Source organism: Drosophila suzukii, chromosome 2L (assembly GCF_043229965.1).
Source record: "Drosophila suzukii chromosome 2L, CBGP_Dsuzu_IsoJpt1.0, whole genome shotgun sequence".
Taxonomy (NCBI): domain Eukaryota; kingdom Metazoa; phylum Arthropoda; class Insecta; order Diptera; family Drosophilidae; genus Drosophila; species Drosophila suzukii.
The window spans coordinates 18,132,296-18,154,558 of NC_092080.1; the positions used below are offsets into that span (position 1 = coordinate 18,132,296).

General features: G+C 38.4%; 1 protein-coding gene across 6 annotated transcripts in view; it reads left to right on the forward strand.

Moving 5' to 3' along the window:
• Window positions 1-977: 977 nt before the first annotated feature.
• The window catches only part of LOC108021316 (uncharacterized), a 43,476-nt gene continuing 22,190 nt past the window's right edge, over window positions 978-22,263 (forward strand). For 5 of the 6 annotated variants that reach the window (XM_036818409.3, XM_036818412.3, XM_036818395.3 and 2 more), the window contains exons 1-3: window positions 978-1,179; window positions 2,262-2,866; window positions 11,729-11,980. In XM_036818409.3, coding sequence (XP_036674304.3) covers window positions 2,417-2,866; window positions 11,729-11,980 — 702 coding nt within the window. In that variant the 5' untranslated portion in view covers window positions 978-1,179; window positions 2,262-2,416. The remainder of the gene's footprint in view (window positions 1,180-2,261; window positions 2,867-11,728; window positions 11,981-22,263) is intronic. The other variant, XM_036818424.3, reaches the window with a different exon arrangement.

Here is a 22,263-nt window from a genome sequence, read left to right on the forward strand (position 1 = left end):
TGCCCTGCTGACTAAACGAACAAATCAAAATACTGGGAAATTATTATCGCAACTATAACGCGGTACAGTGGGTCAGCTCTTTTTAAGTAATAAACATAAATAAAAAGATGGGAAAAATGTTAAAACTTTTTTATACATCTTTTAATAACGTAAAAAAGAAAAATAATAACGTCGAAAAAAAAACAGAGACTATTAAAAAACGCGATAGCAAAACCTTAAATTAATAAGACCATGGTTCAACTTTGTGATTGGGTGTTTTTTTTTATCTTTTTAAATAGTAGTGCTAGTGAAAAACATAAAACATATTCAATATTTTTAAAATAAATTGGTCAAATAAAATGCTGGTTCACTTAAAATTATAAACTTTATTAAGATGCATTCGCAGTAAAGTATTTTAACATCAATATGAACATGAATAGGTTTATTTCAATAAGGTATTTCAAGGGTATAATTAACAAGACACAAGGTTCAACTTAGTTGTTGGGTGCTATTGTATTTTGTAAAGAAGGGTTCCAGCATATAAATTAAACAGCCAATCGTGTTAAAAAAAATATTTTGAAAATAAATTGGTCAAATAAAAAAAAATGAACTTCTGCTGATAATAAATTAATACTTTTTGTAGGCGCATGGACACATCTTTTCTGCCTTTGAGACGCATTCGCAAAAAAGTATTTTAACATTAATATTTACATTTATATTAACATTAACAGGTTTATTTCAATTAAAATGTAGAAAACTCTTTCAAACAGGGACGGATAGCCGGGCATGATACGAAAGACCACAGCAGTTTAATATTTTAAAATATCTTATAACGACGATAAATTTCTTTGAAAATTGCCCTACTCGTTCCTTAACTCAATTGAAAACCCATATTTCCGAGTCATGTCGACCCACTGTGCGCCTCTCGAACATGTTCGACGCGACAACCGCATGCCGATGCACGGACTCTGAGGAAAACCAGTTTTCATTGCGACAGTCATCGACGGGCAGCTCGCGTGGACAGTTCGCCTTCGCTTCGGTCGCTCGTTTGCTTTGCGCGACCAACTCAATTTGAAAATAAAATTTTGGCCAATAACAAAATTGGTTTTTTCAATTTGCCAAGCCACAAACACACACCGAGAAACCGCAAAGAAATGCGACGCGACGCGCTGCCAACAAATTCAATTTCAACCTAAAGAAGTATGTGCAACAAACCAACCAACAAACCAATTACCAACGAAACCAAATTCAAGAATTAATATGTCAGCGGAAATATCAAAACAAACGTGTTTGGCATCCCATATGCGAAAGCAACGCGCCAAGAAAATATAAATAATATGCCCAACCGACGTCAGCAAACAAACTGATCCGATCGGGCCAATAAACAGCTTGAAAAGTGCCCAAGAATCGGTGCGAATGCCAAAAGATACATTTGTATCTTTCGGCATGCACTTTGCAGTTTCCCCCTTCCTTACCCTACCCCTTCCCCAACCAAAAAAAAAGATACGCAGTGTTTATTGTGCGAAAGTAAAAACTACCTGCAACAGACTTTAGAGACCTGCCCAGACCGAAAAACCCGAAAAAGAAAAACCAGTTTTGTGAAAATTATTGACTGCGCTCTTGTGTTGGTTTTAGTTTAGTTTTTATATCTCGGTATGCTTTTTTTTTGTATTTAGCTATTTCTTGGTTGCACTCCTTTGTGGATTGCTGAAAGGAAAATGGCAATAATAACAAGCCGAAATTGGCGGCTGCCAGCGGACAGATAGAGGAGTCATAAATTAAGTGAGCGGAATGGATGGCAGTGATAAGAAATGCAATTGAGGGAGACATAAATTACACAAGGTGTCAAGGGTTTCTAGAGTAAAAACTTAGGTGTAAACATGTGTTTGGTGGATTGAGAGGTAGATTAAGGATCATTTTAGAATTCCGGTCCTCCAGAAAATATAGAGGATTATTCCATTGGTCAAACAAATATTTAAAAAAATGTATATAAGCTTCTGAATTTAATATATTTATTAAAATGCAGATAAGTCAGGCAAAAAACTTAATTGATCATTGTTAAAAAATTTTAAAACTTAAAACAAAGAAATATATCAGAGTAGCTTGCGATCCAAGTCAACACATGATGCATACAAAATAAATAAAAACCACAATCCCACTTAATTCTTAAACATACAAAAGACTTTTAATAAAACGCAATAAACTTTTTATTTACTTTTTAAAAACACACTGCTGTCAGTCAAAAGCCTAATGGGTTTCTCCCTTCAATTCTCCACCCACAGTCAAGTCGAAAAGTGCAACATTTCCCTCATAAATAATAAGCAAGCGTTGCAGTTAAGTTACCGCTAAATTCAACCAACCAACTATCGAGAAAAAGAAAAGCAAAGGAAAAACCTTCAACGTAGGCTAAGAAGTAGAAACAGCAACAGAACGTAAAATGCTCATGCACACCACATCCATTTCCACAACGTCGACGGCCACCATGACCAACTCCTCGTCCTCGGCCACGCCCACTCCCGGGTCGACCTCCTCCAACAACAGTGCCACGCTCGAGACGCTCCACCAGCAACAACAGCAGCAGCAACAGCAGCTGCAGCAACAACTGCAGCAGTTGCACACGAATGCGGCCAACAATTCGCGGCCCCCCTCGCGGGCGCCCTCCATCCTGGACAGTCCGACTCTGGCCAGGGTGGAGCGGGCTCGCCTGCGGCTGGAGCAGCAGGAGCGGGAGCGGGAACGGGAGCGGAGCAGCCAGCGGGAGGGTGGCGGCAGCATGGGCGGCGGCGGCGGAGGCGGGGGCGGCGGTGGCAGCAGCACTGGCACCGGCAGCACCGCAACAACCATGAATCGTGAGGATAGCCTAGAGCGCAGCATTTTGGATCCCAAGGTGAGCTTGCAGCAAAGTCTGCACTGAGAAAAAAATCTATATAAAAAAAATGAGCTTGCAATCTTGAAATCAAGACACAGTTAAGAGATGTCTTGTTTCAACATTGCACCAACTAAATTTAAGATCTGCATTTTTTTCCATCTAAAATCTCAATTCAACATTTTTAAATCAAAAATACTTGTTCATGATTTAAGAGCATTAAAACTATATTGTTTTATAATTTTTTTATTTCATCATAAGTAATGATAATTTAAGAAAAACATCATATTATCTTATCTAAAATTCTTACTAAGCATATTGGGGCATATAAGCCAACAGCTCCAGAAAAGATATATATTATCTTTAGAGAGTTTTGTTAATACCTATTTAGATCAAAACAGTTAAGATAACCCTTTTTCTCAGTGTGCTATTCCACATACTCGGAGGATATAAATTACAATTAAAAGGTGGGGATCGCGGAGAGCCTACGTGATAATGAAGGCCCAAGTACCACAGTGTAATATCGCTGCGACTCATCTGAAAACATCTCAGCAATTTGGTCAAGGTAGATATTTTTATCTCTTAATTTATTGAGATTTTTCGTCAAATAATTCTCAGCTACCTTGAGATCGTGATAAATGTATAGGGAGGGTCTTCATTCGGGCCATAGACATTTTGTAAATGTTCAGAGATACGGCTATTTAGAGCTTACATCATACAAAATTTAAATCTTTAAAATGGTTGCGGAGACATTTTCTTCCAGCCAAAGAAATTCTTTAAATGCCACTATTCTAGAGCTTACATCAGACAGAGAGAAATCCCTATAATGTGATCATTAGATTTTTCTAGAACAAAACAAACAGTTTTTGTATGCACTAGGAAAAACAAAATATTTTGGATTTTATCAGAGAGTCGGCTTTTAAAAACATCTCATCATTTTTTTTGGTCAAAATTTATTTATTAATTGAGTCTGTGTTATTAAAAAAACAATAAAAAATCCAGCTTGCTTAATTTTTAAGATATTTTGTAAGTTCAATAAAGTACAACATTATGTTTAAGGCTTATACCATGAGTTCAAGTGTTTTTGGCTGCTTAAGTAGCTAAGTCCGAATACTCCCCTTAATGTTCTATTAGATATCCGATCTCTTCCATCTTCATAAAGCTCTTATTAGATTTGGTCCATAACCAACAGAAATGCCTTGATGATGCTGCAAATTAGTGGCTACCTTCTACTAAAACCAAATGAAGCACGTTAAGAGAGGCAAAGGCAAATAGAACAGACGTTAGGAGGATGAAGTGAATGAAGGTCTAAACCAAATAAGCCATACACACATTTTTTTGCTGGCCAGGCCGCAGTTCTTGACAGGGCCATTTCACTAATGGCCCAAGTCCCCCCTCCCCCCTTTTATAGGTGACTGACTTACCATCCGGGAATACAGCTACTTCTCGCTGTCCGAACACGACCTTCTGGCTATATGTAAATGCTTTTTATTTTGTTATTATTTTGTTAACGCTCTTATCGCTGGCGGTTTTTTATCTTGACTGTGCTGGGGTCTCATCATCTGGCAAAAGCCTCTTTAGGCTCTGCTCATTTTTACTGCTTTAAAGCTTACCGAGGAGGACCCCACCCGAGTTCCCTAATATCTTTGCATATATGGAAATGGTCGGGGTTGGGTTGGCCGTCTAGTCAGGTAGCTTAGAACCAGGTTCTCAGGTAGCTGGCCTCAGCACATGGTTGAAAACATAAACTGAGATAATGAATTGCGAAATGTATATGTCTATTAGGCAGACAATAACAATGTAGTAGATAGCAATGAGCTAACATGAAATGTAGATAGGATTTGCTGAACCCTTATCTGCTTTGAGGAGGGGAAGTCTTAACCCAAGAATGAATGGAAATGATTGAAAAGATAATATCTGTGAAAACTTCTCTATTTTTCTTACCACATTTAATGCTCTGATTATCTTGAGTAACTTCCTCTAAGAGCTGGCAAAGTTCAGCACTTGGTTCTTATGTCACATCATCAATTCTGTTTGGCTCTTAGCCAGCAGCCCCGTCAAAGCCAAGTCAAGACTGATTACCTGATACAGGCAGATCGGGCTTTTGCCTTCCTCTTGTCAACTCGTAACAAATTGTACGTAAGAGTTTTCCGACCAAATTGCCTGCATAATTTCAGCAGCAGCGCCTCCCCTTCTCTGCAGCTCAAACTCTTGGGAAACTGCAGCCAAAATATTTGCCCAGCTTACTTGGTTGAACTATTCCTTTTTTGCGAGTATTCTCTGTCAATAGCTGGCGCCCCTTGGTCTCCTAAATCTTGCAGGATTTCTTGCCACACGAAATCGATACAAATTGCGCAAGAGGCCTGAAAAACGATTTGGGGTCAGCCCTTTTTTGCAGCGGGGGGCTATAAGACCTGGAGACCTGGAGTTCCAAGTGCCAGATCGTTGAACTCGCGGCAAGAAAATAACACCTCAACCGAGTCATAATTAGTCACACTTAAAAAGGCATTGGCCCAAAGACAACGCGGCCCGTTAGTTGGCCATGCGAAATATGAGCAAAAGTGAGGCAGACACCGCAGTGCGAAGACAAAACCCCCTCCCCGGTAACCGGAGACCAAAAAGCAGGGAGTTGCGAGTGAAAAGCCAGAAAATGCCGAGCTTTGCTTCGTGCCGGACTTTGAGATATACGTGGGTATGTATGTTTGACCCACAGTTGTAGAAAAGACCATGTCCATCTTGCACCGGCTCGTTGCACTCGGTTGCAGTTGCAGAAGGGCCCCGTTGAGGGCGCATCTGGAGCAGAAAGGTGGTTCCAGTGAAAAGAGCTCGAGAGGAGAAACCTCCCGGAGAAATCTCTTTCTTTTTTTCTATCCACTGCAAATGTACTTTGTTTTTCATAACGACACTCGACAACGTTAGGACCCAGTGTGCCACGTAAACAATTTCAATAAATTTTACATTCAATGTCAATTTATTTTCTGCTCTTTTGGGGTGCAATTCAATTTAACGGCACATATTCCCCACGAATATGTGAAAATGCTCTGCTCGTGGCACAGTGTGTTTTTGCAAACAAATTAAAAAAGATCTAGCGAAAAAAATAGAATGATAAATGAAAAATACATGTTTTTGTATTTTACATGCCCGAATGCGCAGAGAGGCCTTAGAAATGGTCAGTAAATGCGAGTGTTGAATGGTCGAGTGTTGGGATTCAGTTGAGTGGGGCATTTTGGGCCTTGGGCAATGGATGAGTCAGGTTTTGGGGGCACTCGGTATACAGGGAGAGAAAAAGTGGCAGATCAGATGGTTACATTTTATGGGATTGGTCAAATGGTGAATTCCCTCTCTCTGAAAAACAAAAATATGACTCATTTTATTGCACTTAACCCGAAATGATATAATCGATTTAATAATCATTAGCTGATTCAGTAAATGTTCGCTCTTTCAACTCATATGTATACTAAAAGATCTCACTTCACATTTCTAAATGATCAATTTGAAGATGTTTGATGAAAAACCCCGTTGATTTTTAGGGAAGGGATTATGATCCATCATATGATCTTAAAAAAACCTTACATTTTTCAAGAAACCAAAAAGAAAGTTGATTTCCATTTTTGGTTCTAAAGCATTTAAACACCCTTCAGTAACGCCAAGCCCGCGTAATCCGTTCCAACCTCCATTTATAACCAGATCATAACCCTTTCCTCCAATTAGCCAGTCATAAAGCTGTCCAAAAATAGAAAGAACACACAAACCCGTTTCGAGAAAGGGGAGATTGTTGGTGAAGAACAACAATAACAGTAGACCTAGTAACCGCCGAAAGGTAAATAAATAGAATACAGCGTTTCCGTGGGGTTAAGCCAAACTGCAGCCGGGTAATTTGAGTCGTTTGGCCATTTGCTCGTTGGAATTGCCTTCGCACACGCAAGGCCCCCCGAAAATCGTTGAATAAATCGAGAGACAAGTGAGCTACGCACACACATATATTACTCTTATCGGCGAAGAAAATAGAGCAAACCCCTCCGAAAAAAACCCCTTGGATAAACTAAAAGTAAACTAAACAACAACATTTATTTTTGGGGGCGACCAAAAGGCTGAGAAAAGAGCTGAGGGAAAGACAAAAGCGTTGCAAAGACGACACGCAAGAAATGCGTAAAAATAAAAATGAGACGAAAAACGTATAATACAGAGAAAATCATTTCATTCGACCCCCACCTCCCCAGGAAAAACGCCCACTCCGCCGCCCAACCCCTCGATGTTTTCATTCATAAAGGCGAAAAAGAGAGGAAAACTTTAGCGGAAAATATGCTCCACAATAAAATATACAAATAAATGGCCGGGCTTAATGCAAATAAAAGGGGGATGGGCTGGTTGGGAGGCTGTATAGCTTTGATAGGCTCTTCAGAATGGGTGGTAGGGGGTGGCACTGGGTGTTAGGGGGTGGCAGTGGGTGGCAGCTGCTGTCAGCTACGCGAGGGAATTTTCCAGTCAAGGCAGAAAGACCAAATGGCACACAGAAGTGCAATTTTCGTCGGCGAATTGGGGTAAAAGGGGAGCAAATCACAAATGCAAAAAGGAAATGCCAATGGAAAAATGTTTTCCTTCAGCGGATTGTCGGAGTGTATGGGCATGGCCTTTTTTTTCCGTCTTAAAGCTAATTTTTTGGGCTACATTTTTCGGTAGGAACAATTGCATTTAATATTTTGTGGCTTCTGGCTTTATTGGGTCTGTCGGATCGTTTTGAAGTTCCGTTCTTGTTTTTTGTTTTACATATCTCAATTTGGTTCCCCTCGCTGCGGCGTGTAAAGTGATATATCACAATTAAGCTGCTCCACAGTGACCCACTAAATTCAACAGCAACATCAAAAACCACACTGGAAAATAAGTTTCATTTGTGGTTATTATGCTTCTAGGTTTTTAGGACAAAATTAATAGTTACCAAAATTCGGAAAATTTTTAAAACATTTAGAAATTTTCTCCATTTCCTTATTTTTTGTAAATTTTTTATTAATCTTAGATTGATTAATTCCAAGAAAAAACTTTACTTTCCAGTGCACAACAGCTGCAATATTTTTTCTCCATTTTCTTAATGCATTTTGATAGATTGCATTAAGTGCGTGGAGATGGCATAATGTAGAGCAACTTTTAAATTGATTGTATTTGGAGACATAAAGGGGTAAAGTGGGTGGGAGAAAAAAAGTTAGTGTGAAAGGGCTGACCTCGAGCGAAGACCGGAAAAAAATTTGTTAAGCAGCGAATGGCACAATTTGTTTAAGACAAACATTTTAACATTTCATATCCATACGGGAAAAACATTATATACCATATGGTAAACTTTCAATCTGTCTGTATTGCATGCAGTTGCTTTTTTATACATTTTTGAGTAAACAAAGTAAAGAAAAGCTATGAAAAAAACAGCGGATAAAAATTAAAGAAATAAATATGTTTTTCAAAAAACATTTTTTTTTATTCAGTCATATTTTATTACATTTTTAGTTAAAAAATAATACAATTTTTGTACATTTTTGAGTAAACAAATTAAAGAGAAATGCTTAATTGGGTGTTTATAAATTGAAGAAAATTAAAGAGAAAAATATGTGTTTTATAAGACGATATATTAAAAATAGATTTAATTCTTCTTTTAAATTAAATTATTTACAAAACAGGAATTCGTTTAAGAACTTGAAAAAGATATGTCTTATTTGTTCTGATTTTTCAGGCATTGTTCTAAGCTTTAGCAATTTGTAGAACACCTTAATTTCATTGTTTTTCATAAATTACGATGGGTTAGAACTGCAATTTCCTCAGATTTTCCCAGATCATCCACCTCGGTCTGACAGTTACTTCCATGGTTGAAAGCTTCTGAGATCCCGCTTTTCCAGCTTCCTCATTTTTCGCGACGACGACAACAGCAATCTGGCAGGAGGAGAAATGTTTCTTAGGAAATCTGCCGAGACAATGGCGACTGCATACAATTTGCATATTACATCAACATGTTGCATGCCGGCACAGTCAAGATTGCAGTTTGTAGCAGCGAAATGTTGCATATGCAATTGAGTTAAGCGCCCTGCACTCCCCCCCGCCTTTGCCACGCCCCCTCGAAGTTAAACGAGGCGTGGCAACGAGATGCATCCAAAGATGATAATGATGATGATGTGGAAGACACACAGCCGCATTGCAATAGAGGTTTTGCTTTTGTTTTCGCTGCAATTTCTGTGGCAAGTCGAATGCGTGAGTCGGGCGAGCATTTGTTTCCCAAGTTTTTCGCAAACCAACTATGTGGGGGGCTCTGCCACATGCACTTGCCTCACTTAAAGCCTGTCTTCGCATTAAATATTCACAAAAGAGTGCAGAAACATAAGCAATATCTACTTAGGCCTCCGGGCGCCACGCCCCTCTACCGCCCATCGGAACAAAAAATTATTCATTGCTCTTTGTGTATAATTTCTTTATAATTGCCATTTCCCGTTTTAATGAATTGTTTATACTATAAAGAGAGATATACAGAGAGAACTGCAATAAAGACAGGGGTCATGGCAACAGCAACAATGCAAGCACAAACAGTCATAGTCATGTGCCCCCGAATGGGGCATGGGGCAACCTAAAACAGAGACCCAAACCCACTCACAGATACGAGCACACGCATGGTACACCAGAAAAAATAACTATACAAAACTAAATACATGACAGGAAAACATATGGTTGGGCCTTTTCAAAATTTGACTTCTATTTAAAGAATGGTTTAAATTAATCATTATTAAATTTTAACTTCGTTAATAAATGTTCCAAAAAAAAGTTTTTAGGTTTTAAAATGGAATATTTTTTCTTAATGTAAAAAAAGTTCTTTAGATAAACTATAATATAAGTATATAAGTATATTTTTTGTTAAGATTACTATAAAACTAGCATATATGATATACGATAGCCATATACGGTTTTTCCATATTTTTTCATTACCAGAGGAGTGCTATATTTAGTTCTTTGTGCTATAATCTATGTTGTATAAACATTTAAATATTCTGTTTTTAATACACAGAGCTTGATAAATATAAAATATGGATTGGTTCGTCAAGAGACATATATGTTGCTTGAAAACTTTAAAGGCATTTATCTTAAAGTGCTATTTCCTTAGGATGTGTCACTCTTTTAGCAAAATAGCGACATTTTCTTCAGTGTATTTACAAGTACAAAAGCAGGGGCAATCGGGGACTGACCAATTTCATAGCTTCCGTTCTCCACTTGTTTTGGTTGCCGTTGCACTTTACTCTTTTTTTGGGGGTAGGTTGCAGCAACTGTTTGCATGACAAACGGAAATTGTTTTCATTTGATTAGTGCGAGTTGCGTGGAAGGTTTCTGTGTGTGTGTGTGGACGTAACATGGGGGTTTTTTTTTGTGAAACTTGCCCTATACCCTCCCTATATGTTGGATACCCAGGGAGCGACCCCCTAACCATAACCGCATTTTGCCACAAGGGCACGAACTCTTAATGCATTTGCCGACCGCATTGGGGTTTCCAACGTAAATTGCGCTGATCAAGATAATGACCATGATGATGATGGGGATGAAGGTGTGTTGTCCAGCCTAGACTTTGTTTTTTACGGGCTTTTAATGGTATAATAGGTCCAAGGAGTGCTGCACTCACACATCATTAAGACAAGTCGTGTGGGGCGGTATTTTATGGCTGTCTGTGGATAGCAGTCATTCATCATAGTACTTACTCTCTAGTTACCTATATTTCAATTTTATGGTGAAAATTATATGACAGATAAAACTTGATTTATTTGTGGGACATTTAAAAAAATAAACATCTTTGAGAATTTTACATCCTTCTTCAAATGCATACTTTAAAGATTTCAAACAAAATCCATGTTTCATTGCTTTCCATTCCTACTCGATTGACTCATTTAAATGGATCGATTAGCTCAATCCTATTAATAGTTATCCTACCTCAACAACTGTGCTCATAAATTTTCTGAGGAATTTTATTTCTTTCTTGGCTTCTCTTGTAGCAAATTAGTCAACGCTATCAGAGAAAATAGCTGTATTAATTTCGAAAAGCTTATCACTCGATGTCGTCTTTGGACCTTATCGGGGAATTCTAGATTCTTTAAAACACAGCGCCGGCGGCAATGAGACGCCAATGGCCAGAAGTTGACATCATATTCTCGTACTTACACCCGCTGAAAAGTAAATATAAAAAAAAAACACAACCAAGGCAAATAGAATTAAAATTGGTAGCGCGTTTGGCTTTGTATGACATCATAGTTGGGCGGAGTGAGTGGGGGTGGCAATAACTGTGGAGTGGAAAGAGGGTGCTGACTGCTAAGTGGGTGTCAAGTGCGTGTGGCTCTTACATAACTTATCCTCTGTGTAAAAAAAATTTGTTCCCATGTCATAATAAAGTTGCAATCCATGTAGCTTTTGGCTAAAAGTGTAAGGGATTATTTGGAAAAAAATATGAAAATCATGTAGTCTTAAGGAATATTTTACGTAATTTATAAACGAATTAGTATATCTTGAAAAATATGTTTACAACATATACCATTCCTTGATATAATTTGAAAAATACCAATTACAACTTTTATTGCTTACATAAACTATATAAAAACTATATATTTTAGTTTTTCTCTATTCGAAAATTGGCAAACAATTTAATTGACAATAAAATTCCCATTTATTTCTGTTTTTTCGTTCCCACACAAAAACCCAAAACAAAACCAAACCTCTCTCTTACATAACCGCAAACAAAAAATATATAAAAAAAAATATATACTCAATCCCGAACCGCGTTTCTACCTTTCCCGAACACAAAAACAACAAACAACACAACTACAACAACAATAAATGAAAACCCATGAACAACAATCGGGCAAAAAAACAATTTAGAAAGAAACGGCGCCCTGGCATCAGATGTGGACGCACATGAAACGCCTCTCGCACGCCTCCAAAGTCAATTCTACGAGCAGCCTGACCGCCCAGAAAACCGATGTGGGCGTGGGCCATCATCCAAACATGACACCAAATGCAACAACAGCAACAACGACCTCCACGCCCGGGAAATGCATTTTATTCCCGGATAAGACGTCCTCGCTGAAAAGCTCTATGTATACGCAACAGGTGTACTTCAGGCCCGACATGGTACGAACTTTAGCTAATTCCTAGATAAAATACAGTTTATTGGCATGGTTTTGGATTGACTTGGTTTTGGTTCTTGGCTCTCTTTCGAATAATGTAGACATTGTTGAAAATTCGCTTGGAAAATTTCGTTTCTTTTATATTTACCTTTGTTTTATGGCACTTTCCACCAATCTTCTCCCCATCTATTTTAAGCTTTAATTTACGTCCATTTAAATTTTTGCTAATGGTTTATGGAAATTTGACTTTGGTTTCGTTACACAATAGCTTAAGCGTTTCGTTTCTCTAGCAAAATATTCAACCCATGGAGAATTTTTAATGAATCCAAAAATCTTTAATGCTCAGCGTTGCATAGAGCGCAGTGGAAAAATATGTATGAGTGCAATAATCATAATCATAATAATAATCTTCATAAGCCAACGACATAGCAAAATGCCAGCAATTGACTTTGCCAAGGCAACCCCGCAAACTGCAAAACTGCTAAAAAGGGACAAGTGCACCACAAAATCAGTAAGCATAACTTTATGGTGCATGCCAAGTTGAGCATTATGGGGGTTGGCCATGTAGATGCGGTAATATGCAAGGGAACTAAAGTAAACATTAAATATAGAGAACAAAATATATCAATATTAAAACTCCTATTGCACCAAAATGGTATAATAATGTAGAAAATACCAAAGTTAGTTAAAATACAATCCTTAAAAAATAATATTATCAATATAAAGATTAATGTATCGTTCTTGTATTTTAAAAAAATCCAACAATAATCTAGTTGAAATTTAAGGAGTTAAAACGTTATGTATAGCCATGGCACATAAAATTAAAATTCTTAAAAACATTATACATAAAATAATTTTGAAAACTTGCAAAATTTAATTTTTATTCTTTGGTATGCCGTCAGTTAATAAAAATGTCATATAGTTTATACTGTGCACCACATCACCACAATTTCTCCCACTCCAACTACACATAAAAAAGCTCCAAAACATTTTCAACCCCATAGTTCAACCCCCTGTATTTATACGCACTGTACTTGTTTTACTATACTCCTATTTTACTACACAATATAAAAATATTTTCATGCTGTGCCAGCAACACCACAAAAAATTTAGTTTGACATTTTGCATGGCATTTTGTGAAACTTTAGGAAATGTCTTGCAAAAAATATTTACAAGCTTTTACAGCGGACAGCTATTTAATGTCAGCTACGTGCGGCTGTCATAAGGTTTTAAGATAAATCAGCTCAGGGTCAAAAGTATCTTTAGCCGGTGGTAGCGTAAACAACGCTCTAAACGAGTTGAGATGCCGAGAAACTCCGGGTTTTTCTGGGGGAGGGGCCGGCCACATGAAAAGCGTGAAGGTGTAGGCAAAGGTCGACATATGCAAATTGCATTTTGGGATCTCAGTGGTTCTAGTCGATTGTGGTTCATTGTTTAGCTGCTGACATTTAGGTGGACAGGCAGGCAGGCGGTAAACAAAGGAAAACCGGCTAAAGTTAAGACCCAGCCGGCCGCTATATTTTCGAAGAAAAAACCTGTACAACTCGGTGTTTTTTTTTTCAATATCAAGACACATTGGAAGCTTCATTAACATAATTGATGCGCCATTGGACGACTCTGCGGCTGCGACTCTTCGAGCCACTATATTGTCTTCATGGCTTGGGGCAGAGCGAATCGTTGGACAGGTTTTCCGGCGCATGCGCGACGCCGAACCGGTTTTCAATGGCCAGTTACAACCCAACGATCCACCATCGACCATCCCCAACTTGGAGCTCTCATCTCCAATTCTGTCTGCCCCGGTCCACACTGTAATTTTCAATTTCATTTCGAGATCTCCGCTTGACGTTTGCTTTTTGGCCGCCAGCTAAATCAAGAATAACATCTTGCTGTCAGCTCTTGAGCCAACCTAATGGAGAGTCAAAAGCCCAGAACTGCGGAAAAACACACACATCATATGGAATCACATCAGAAAATAAGAAGTGGTGGAAAACGCTCGAGTTATCGAGTGGTTAGAGAGCTGCTGTTTATCTAAGTAGAGTGAGTAGCGAATAGGGGGAAATTATGATTGATAAGTGAATGTAGGCCCGCGAATGGCAATCGATATCTTAACTAGGCGGTGCAAGTGGGTCATTTAAATGGGTGTGATGTCAGCTAGAGTCTTTTGTGGAGATGAAATAATAAAGAAAATATATTAACTAAACTCGAAAAAAAACTATTTTGAGACCCAAGACAGAAAGCAACTCATCGTAGATCCTCGATTAAGAATTCAGTCACGCAAGTCTTGTAATTATAATTTTGCCAACGGCTGTCTATTATTTATATTCGCCATCAAAAAGAAGAAAAGTAACTTGGCTATTAATTATGGCATCTGCTGTTTGATATGCGGGCAGCTGCTGAAAGTTAATGAAACTTTGCGGTTTGAGCTTTTGACTTACATAAAATGGCTAAACGATATCAATCAAATTCCCTTCGTCTTTTTATGCTATTACATGATTCGATTTATGGACCAAAAGAAGGAAAGCAAAAAGCCTCCGAGGCAAACAGGTTTGCCGCAGGAAAATAAATGGCAGACAAAGAAAAAAATGGGAGACGGAGTATAATAATATCCCCATAATGCAGTCGCGGCATCAGCAAAATCTATATAAAGGCAATTTATATTGGAGTGGCAAAGGAGTGCAGTAAAACAGCGAGGAACCCAGAACTGCGACATAAAATCACATTCAATTCAAAGCCATTTCTCTCTGTGGCAGCTTGAAAATCATATTTGATATTCTATATATACTATACATGGCCGCTGGCGATTCACTTTACAGATATGCCACATATAAATCAGCACTAAAATCCAGCCCCGTAGAGCGAAAGTAAAATTTTTGAAAACACATTGGCCGAGGAAAATACGGGAATGGAAACCCGAAATCCAACTCGGCAATCTGACAGCTGCCTTTGGATAGAGAACAATGGATTGGACATGGCTATTGATATTGGTACTGGGTATTTCCACTTGATTCCTTCTGCAATTTTGTACTTTTTTCTCCTCTTTGCTGCACCTCTGTTGACCCGAGTGCAATTGTCCCCGGGAATCGAACTGAGGCCACAGAAGAACTCCATTGGCTTTTGTTGCATTTTGGGCCATGACAGGGGAATGTTTTCCTTTTTCCCGGCGACATGTGACGTTTGAATGAGGGACAGTAGAAGAGAAGTTGATTCAGCCACAACTCCACTGATATTAATTCTGTTTACCTTGATGAGTTCAGTTGGAGGGAAGGAAAAAACTGCATTGAAACTGTGTCCAGCCACATGTTTCCAGCTTGTAAATATTTAATTGAAATCGATATGGGAGGCGCCAGAGAACAAAGTAGTGGGGTAATACAACTGCTGAATACGGTGGGATGACGAAATTCTAGTAAACTCCATACCCCTTACTATTTGGTTAAATTTAATTTCCAGCTCTACTGCAATTGCACTTCAAAGCGGCACCTCTCGAGCCACCCCAACTCACCCACTTTCGTTTATTGGTCTTCTCGCTAATTAGCGGCCTGACCTTAATCACTTAAGAGTTTACACAAAAGCCACCAGTTCCCCACTGAAAAATATACAGCCACGAGTTCCATTTCCCCTCTCAATGACGCAATTATCACAGAATTTTTGTATCTTTGGAAATTGCATCGGGTGAGTTTAAATCACAAAAAGTTGCAGTCACCCCAGATAAGATAAAACTCTAACGATAAGTTTTCGTTCGAATGCCATACCCAAAGTCGGCGGCAAGTGAAACAAAATAAATAAAACCAAAAGCTTATACAAATTTTCGTTAAAGTAGATCTCTGAGTTTTTATTTGGCCACGCGCGCCAGTACTGAACACGTAGAAAAAAAAATAGTTTAACCTTTTTGGGGGAGCAACCAAATATGGAAAAATTACTCGACAAATATTTCAAGTTTGGTTATTTTTTTATTTGCTTATTGAATTTTATTTGGTCGTGGGCTGATTTTAGAGGTGACATTTAAAATGTTCGACTGTCAGCTGGAATTATTTTGGAGTTATTTATGGCAATGATTTGGGCCTTGTAAACTGAAAAGATGACTTCAGATGAGAAGAAGCGTTGGCCAGCAGGTAGAATGGAGTATTTTCTTCTTGGTCGTCTGGTTAGGAGTCTTCCACTTCCGCCTTTCAAAACTCATCTATTAATTGAGAAAAATGCGCCATCGGATCGAAGCCCCCGACCAATTACAGACGCCACTCTCTCATCGAGTGCGAACAATGCAACGCTTTGTTACCACTCAGGGTCAATGTGTTGCATGTTATATGGTCTGTGTGCTGACGCCATCCATGTTTATCCATCCTCGGCAGACATCTGAAATCGAAGCTGACAAGTCAAAGCATTTTCCCCATCTCACGCACAAAAGAAAGCATCTTTAGGCCCTGAATCATTTTATTTTAATGCTAAATACATCTTATGAAAGACGAGTGCAACGATCTCTATGGGGTTCCATCTCTAGTCACAATTTGCCGGGTAATTAAGAAAGAGTTCGCCAACCCTCAGTAAAAAAAATATAAATAATTTCGCACTCAATTAAATGTCCCACACTGTCGCACAAATACATATATATTCTGGTTCCGCTTGGTGATCTGGCTGCTTTTTCCTTTTTTTTGATCGCTTTCCTCGCACTTGACTCATTTTCCAACAAATTATTGACATTCTTTTTACCGATTTCTTCTATTTCTAGGTAAGTTCTCCAATGACATTGATCTTCCGGTGACGTCAGTAAGTGGAAAGCTTTTTTATAGAACCCCCCTTTAAATTCACCTTAAGTTCCGTCTGTGGTTCTTCGATTACCTTATCGACGTGAGTAATGCACCTTTAAAATTCCAAGTGATCAGTAAGGAAGCACTTCAGCTGCTATCAATGGGAATCCATTACGACCAAAGGTCTGAGATGTATCGCGTGAATGTTTCTCTCCACCCTCTAGTTGTTGATGTTTTTCCAGCTTTGATTTTTGATTAATTGGGTGGGCCGAGATAAGTATGCAGGAAGTTAATTTGTTGGCTCGGCAAGCATGCAAGGAAAAAAGGTGCTCCACATGTGAATGATGCACTCGAATGCAGAAGCTCCAGCCATCGTGAGAAATGAGGAAATTGGACAGTGATGATGAGAACTGATGGGCAATTATTTCCTGCTCGTAATTTAGAAGAAAATTAGATTTAATGGGAAAAACTCTTTTTGAAGGTTTAAGAAATCACTTAGTATTTTACGGTTTCCGGTTTTTATAAAGTTTCTCGGCATCCCCATCGTTATGGACCTTTTAATTTCCCTAAAAACAGTTTGAAAAAGAAAACTTATCAAACAATACATTTGAGTATCCATCTCTTCTTGAAGTCTTATTTGACACTTGTGAAAATACTCATAAAAAGTTACAAATTTGTTCAGTTTCTCTTCCACGTTCAACTAGTTAAAGATACTATCTCGGATTAATTTGACCATTTGGCAGACTTAATCGGGAAATCGTTAAACTGGCTCTATAAGTGGCTTCCTTATTTGTCAAGTTCTTATCTCTCTGTCATTGTGCACTCCTCAGCATTTCAATTAAGCGCCAACAGACGTCCCAATTTACCGGCTTTGCAAGGAAACCAACCGGTGCAAGTCGGAGTTAATTTCATTAGCCAACTAGTCTGGTCTTTGGACACACTTTCGTTGAGACCTGGCCTCCACAACTTCGATCCGTTCCGATGCGATTCGATTCGATCCAATGCGACCCTCGACGACTTTCACATACGAGTATCTGCACAGTGAAAAAAATAGATGGTTTTTTGGGATTGCATTGGAACGAGCGTAATTGCTCATTGAAATGGGTATTTCTTGTTTATGGCTTACGTTTTGTTGGTACCCAGAAATGGAAATTATTAATAGTTTACAACACTTAATGGTCAGTTAAACTATAATTATTGCAATAACGAATGAGAGCTCCTTGCCGAACAATTTACCCATCAGTAAAGAGGTTGTTTTAGTTAACGATCACTTTTAATGGCCATTTACTAAATCCATCGTTAAATTTTGATTGAAATATCTTGTTCATAGCTACCCATTTAATTGGACCCATTGCATTGGTAACCAAAACAAATATTTACATTTTTTACGGTGCGTCGTGGAGCGTCTCTTCCATTGACTGTCCAAGCACACGATCTTTTTGTGTTGATTGAAGAAGACGATTCGTGGCTTTTGCAAATTACTTTCATTTTCTGCACAAAGTTGCTGGCTTCGTTCGTCTTTTAGAAATTGCCATGGCTGGGAGAAAATGCCTTGGCTAACAAGTCATTGACAAACTGCCAGCCAAAGCCGAAGTTGTGGACAAACTGAGGATTAAAGCCACCCCAGTCACCACTCCCAGACTGCTCCAGTCTGAGTATCTTAGTATCTCTTGGTAGCAGAGTATCTGAGTATCTCGACAGGGCCTAAGTGTGTCATGCAAATTTTCCAGCTGCTCCGCTTGTAATTTGATATTGTCATTAGTTTGGTGTGTGCGCACTCGACTGTGGAACTCTCGGCTCTCGAGGTTTTGCCTTACCCACTTGGACAAGGAAGTATCTATGTATCTTTGTGTCTTTTTTTTACCAGCTTTTCCTTTTCCCCCCATGCGAAGCGCTGCACTTGACAGCGGCGATTATGTTACTTGTGGTGGGTGGTGGGCTTTTGCATTATGCATGCCATGACGCTCATTAGTGCGGCTTGTTGAAGATGAGAAAGGGCAGTAAAGTGCTGGAAAAGCTAGGGGAAAAGCGGTAGAAAAAACGTCAACGGGCCAAAAGAACAATGGCTCTAAATTGCCCTCGAGGCAAACTGCTCTTCTCTATCTATCTTTAAATTAACTGGAAAATTCTGAGCTGCCCGACTTTTGGCATTCCATCAAATCTTAAGCACTTGTTTCTATCCAACATCAATGACAAAACTTTTAAATGGTTCACTTTTTGAGCGATTGCAACAGTTTTCAGTGGCACACCACTTAACTTTAACGTCAAATGTCAGTTTGTTATATTTCACAAGAACCGAAACTTTTTTTGGTTCTAAATAAAGCCACTCCCGGCGGATGGTTTTGCAAAACCCATTGAAAATTAGCTCTGTAAATGAAGAATGACACTTTTAGTGCCCCCTTCCCTGGTTACAAAAAAAAGATAAATACAATTTGGGTGAGATTTCGGTAGGAAAATGGGGATCAGAGGAAGTGAGACAAGTGTTGACAGTTGCTTGATGGCGTTGAAATGTGAAAGTCGAGTGAGGAAAGATACTTTTTGACAGTTTCCCCGGGAAAATGTAGTCTCCAAGGGGTGCAAAAGAGTATATGGTAATTTGTTTCAGGCATTTCCCCTTTTCACATCAGATCTTGTTAGTTTAAAATAACTTTAAAAATATTTGATTTTGCAAATTCATTCAACTTTTTAAAAGCTATGTAGAAATATTTATTCCTGCTAAGGTGTCAAACATTTTTTTTTACTTTCTATATTGATTGGTTAAAAAAACCACTTAAAATCATCTGAAACGATCTGTTTATTACAAATGCATCTTAACAAATTAATCTAAAAGCCACAACCCGATTTTATTAGTTGCTGCACTCTGCAAGTTACTTTAAACCAAATTACCTAACGTAATCGATTCGTTTGTGTAGACCCAAATCATGTCTTAGGAAGAACCGTTAAAAATGAATGAAAATGCATATAAAAGAAAAACGACACAATAAACAATGGCAACGCCAACAAAACATGAATTTTACGATAAACTGACCTATCAGCCGCAACAACTCGACTATTTGTCCACTTTACGATTGGCCACATTAATGAAATTTATTCACTCCGGAAGACCACAGCGAATGGCCAAGAGGAAAAGTGTAGAGAGGGGAAACCATAAATACAAACCGCAGGCATTTTAATTTTTATGTTTTAACATGAAAAACGCTTCGCAATGTCACCCAGCATCAGCGCTACAGTAATTTGCATCCATCAGATACAGTTTATTTTGGTTCCCGCTTATTAAAAAAAAAGAAGCAAAAAAAGAGCAAAAATAAATTTCAAACTTGCAATTTGCATACAAATCACGTTTCTGAAACCATTTGGCAAAAGCAGAAACGAAAATGTATTTTTGATTCGTAATAAGCAAAAATTTCTTGAATGAACTTGCGTCAGTTGATTTTTTTTTGCTGTCGGCAACCTGCAGATACGTAGATACTAAATATACATACGTAGTTTTGCGTATTTGGAAAAGATCATCAGGTGATTCACTTGTCGCTCGATCTGACCGGCAGACAACTGTGAATGAGTAAGCCCGCTTAGCCTGTTTTATGGAAATTTATGGCAAATAAAAACACAAAAAAACGGCAGCGAGAAAAACGAGATACTTTCGCTTAAGTGGGGAATGCTATTTTGTGGTGGGACTATATCTAATTGTTGAGAGAAGCCAAGTCAATTAGTCAGTGAGTGGGTAGGCCAGCCATGTGCCCGGTAATTGTTTCAGATACATTTCACAACTGATAGATACGGGAATGACCGGGCTTAACTCGCTGGGGGAATGTCTTAATCCAGTGCAGAGTTCGGCCTTCGCGGAATTCGACGTGCATTTTTCTGCCTGCGTTTCGTTTTTTATTTTATGTTTTTTTGTTAAACAATTAAATTAATTAAAATTCACGCTTATGGCACATTTTAATTACTGATGGATACAACTGTATGTTGTGGCTCCATTTCGCGCCAACCAGAGAAATTTTCAACTTCAACGCATCTTTAAGAGTATAAAAAGTCGCTCCTGGCGACAATCATCAGCTGTACACAGAAAATAATTACAATTCGTTTAAGCAAGAAATATAATATTTTTAATTCAATTATATTTACTTTATTATAATTAGACTTATCTGTAAAATAGTTATGATATTATATCAAGGCAATATTTTATTTATAAGCAAGTATAAGGTTTATTTTTCTAATATTCTTCGTATTCTTGTCTATACTTAAGATGCTGTAACCACCTTAAAGACAGCAAATCTAAAAGCATAATCATTTTTTGTCCGTGTCATAATTATAAAACAAATGACAATTGCGTAATACTCCAACTCGAATATACCGCACCCTTTACACCCTCTTCAAACTTTTTCTTGGGTAATCGTTGCCCAAGTAGTTGAAGATACCCATTGTGATAAAGACCAACTCTAAAGTTGGTTTTGTTTCTGTTCCATTGCCATTGTGCTTTCGTGATTTCAATCATATTTTCTGACTCTGACACATTTCCAGATAGCCCTCGAAAAACTTTCCCAAGACTGTTGTTTCACTTTAGGTATATTCCATAATTTGGCAATGTCTTTGAACCCATTTTGAAACGTGTTAATGTGCATTTGAGCTTCTCGCCCGCCGACCATTACGAAATGGTACATATACAACTCCGAATTCAACTTCAATTCCGAGACACAAATTCAGCTCTCTAGCTTTTCTCTGCCCGCTTTCGCAAGTGAAATTGTTGGCAGAGCCAACGAAAAGAAAACCAAGTTGAACACTCTGTGTTTAGTTTATATACAGTTTTTTTCGGGCTTTAATGGTGGGTATAAATTATTTTTTTTGTTTATTTAGTTTTGCCCAGGTTTGCTTGGGTTTCTGTGTTAATTAGATGAGGCCACATTTCGGCTTAACTGCTGTGAAGAGGGTCAAAGAGGCAACTAAGCTGGGCTAATTTCAAAACTTTACAAAGTTCTAGGTGAGAGGACCAAAAACATAATTGGGTTAGCTTGCACAAAATCCAAAAACACTCAAACCCAAGACCATTTGTTACCATTTTCCGATTGATATAATAGCAAATTGTCATTGTATATTATAGATTTGCTGACGAATTCTTTGGAAAACTTTGAAGAATGCTTTATTTCGGTTTTCTTTGTGCTTAACACAAAAGTGTCAAACGGACCAATTCCATTTCACTCTTGACATTGACACCGTCAACTTTTCCCAACCAACCTCAATTACAATCAATCACACATGGTGTCTGTTGGTCAGCTGGCCAAATACCATTGCTGGCCAAATACCATTTCTGGCTGAAACCGAAGTCGTGCGTGTTTTGTTCGAGAATTACAATAATGATAGAGGTCGTCCATTTTCCCCTACCCGACTCCTCTTTCCTTTCAACGGACAACAAAAGTTTGAGCAAACCGCTTGGTGCAAAAATTTCATTTATCATAAACTTCATGGCCCACTCCTTGGATCTTCTACTTTTGTGCGATAAATATGACAAAGGACTGCCGTCGGTTAATGATGATGATGCCGCCCGGCA